Source organism: Colletotrichum karsti (genome assembly GCF_011947395.1).
Source record: "Colletotrichum karsti strain CkLH20 chromosome Unknown Scaffold12, whole genome shotgun sequence".
Classification (NCBI taxonomy): domain Eukaryota; kingdom Fungi; phylum Ascomycota; class Sordariomycetes; order Glomerellales; family Glomerellaceae; genus Colletotrichum; species Colletotrichum karsti.
This window is the reverse complement of record NW_024065912.1, coordinates 679,788-682,029: the sequence shown is the minus strand read 5'-3', so window position 1 is coordinate 682,029 and position 2,242 is coordinate 679,788. Positions and strand designations below refer to the sequence as shown.

Sequence of the window (2,242 nt, the reverse complement as noted above, 5' to 3'; positions counted from 1 at the left end):
ATGGAAGGACACTGTCTCGATGTACAATGCAGGCTGGGAGACAGCCAGTACCTGAGATGGCTGCTCTGCGTCTCCGGGATCAAGGCGGCCGGACAAGATCGTCGGGACTCTATGGGTCTCGACTTGTCCCTCTGATGTTGGCAGCGTTATTAATAGAGTACTCATCGGAGGTTTTCTTGTACTTGCCTTGGAGGCTCGCCATTGTATCTTTGCAGTCTTGCTGCCGATATCCATTACGGGTATGAGCAAAGCTCGCAACCCGCGGAGAGTTTTTGGTCAATGTCAAGTCGCCGGCTGCCCGAAAAATGCGCACCAGCTTCCCTGAAGGGTTGATGAAGCGTCCTCAAGGCCCTGGTTGGACTGTTCAGGGCTACTGGTACTCTGTAATGCAGTTGTGATGATGAGATGCTGTAGCCCGAGCATGACCTAGTTCGCAGCGGCAGTTTGCCATGGCTCTAGAAACTTGACCGGGAGGCTGACAGGCAGCAGGCGGAACAAAACTGATGGGTACGGGAACCAAGCACCGGCACCGGTCTACGACGGCGTACGGATAGTCTGGCTCTCGGTGTGGCAGCTCAACATGGAGATGGTGCAAAAGGCTTGTGTAAGCAGACGCTCGGGTGAGCAGATCTCCTGCTGTGACGCAGCGTCTGGCGGACCGGATGGATCTGGATCGCGGGTACGACCAGCCTCCGTGGAGGCCCTGCGAGGCGCTGTGAGGCCCTGCCAGGCCCGTGTGACTCTTATTGTCTTGTCGATTGAGGCGACATGGGTTTCTGTATGTCGGTCGCTGTGACTAGGGATCAGTCTGTCTGTGCTATTGGCGCACAAGAACGGGCGACGACGACATGTGGGCATCTGCAGGTTAGCGGAGATAAGTGTGGCATCAGTGCTTCGCGTCCCCTAGTCTGCCCATTGATAGCGAGACTAGGCCGTCATCGTGAGCGAAGGGATTGAATAATACGATTGTGACGCGAGGCCGCCGTTGGCGGTTGGTGAGAAGTGACCAAGCCACGACGGAGCGTGTCCGGGTACTGAGGCCGCGGGAAAACAGTTTTAGGTATCCCGGAGCGATGGCTGTCGAGAAGTTGACATAAGGTAGTGTAGAGGATGAAAGCGACCAGCTTATGTCATTGCTGCCGACACCTTATCAAACAAATTTGTTTTCTGTCAAGAGCATTCGGCATCTGGTTGATGTTTGATCGGTACGACTGTGACGTCGCTAAAAAACAATGGTTGTGTTTCCCGTCGATAAACCAACCGAAAGGTAGTCATCCCGCCGAATGGTGCGGACATCTGATTAGGGATGACATGCCAGATGGATTGTCTTGGAGCCAAGCCGAGTGCTGAGTGCTCAGTGAAACTTGGACTGCATTCTGGCCCTGGGCCTCGCTAGGCCTCTCGGTGGGCTGGCGGGCTGGCTGGCGGCGGCTGGCCTCCACGATTTGATCAGGACATGGCCGGTTGAAGAACTGGTGGTGGTTGTTGCAGTTGCAATGATTGTGGCGACGGCGATGATGACGGGGACGGCGACAGGGACCTGCGGCGAGATGTGGATCGTAGGCACGGGCGTCAGCTTGGAGACTAGAGACTGGAGACGCTGTGTCTTTTCGCTTTCCAGCGTGAAAGGTGACATTGCATCGTCAGTTTTGTGGTCGTGGTTGTGGTCGTGGTTGCATTTGCGATTGTGGGCTTTTGGTGGGGAGAGAAGAGCCCCCAGTCTGAGCTGGAGTTGAACACAGACGGGCGAGAAAGAGCCCCGGGTTGGGTGGGTCCAGCTCTTGCCGCTGCTGGGAGGCCCCTTTCCGCACTGGGATTAGGTACCTAGGTCGCACCTTCCTGCCAACGGCATTTGCAAATTGCACATCGAAGGCAGGTACGGAATAGGCCGAGACGAGCGCACCTTCTCCAGCATTAAATGGCCATATTATTTTATCTAAAATATATTACCCCAATTACTTTGAATGTTTAGAAGGCTTTCTATGATAACATGACTTCTAAATGCGTCAATATACGGATAGAAGTAAAGAATTTACCTACTGGACTACCTCATTCTAGATGTAGGCTCGCAGCTTCCTGCAGCGGCGCTAAGGTGCAAGAACCGCACAAAGTGCAAGAGGCAGGGCGCTACTCGAAGCTGTCGACCACTCAGGAAGCTGCTCGCGACATCACCCCTGCCTCGCCAGCGGCAGGCTCACAAATCGATCGACTCACTCTGGGTGCCCTCGAGTGTCCTTCCTAC

General features: G+C 54.8%; 1 protein-coding gene across 1 annotated transcript; it reads right to left on the bottom strand.

Moving 5' to 3' along the window:
• Positions 1-1,354: 1,354 nt before the first annotated feature.
• CkaCkLH20_04590 (uncharacterized protein) lies at positions 1,355-1,636 on the bottom strand (the record flags this gene model as incomplete). The annotated part of the gene is made up of 1 exon (XM_038887309.1): positions 1,355-1,636. One exon carries the CDS (start codon positions 1,634-1,636, stop codon positions 1,355-1,357), a length of 282 nt encoding a protein of 93 aa, XP_038747475.1.
• Between the last annotated feature and the right edge of the window lie 606 nt (positions 1,637-2,242).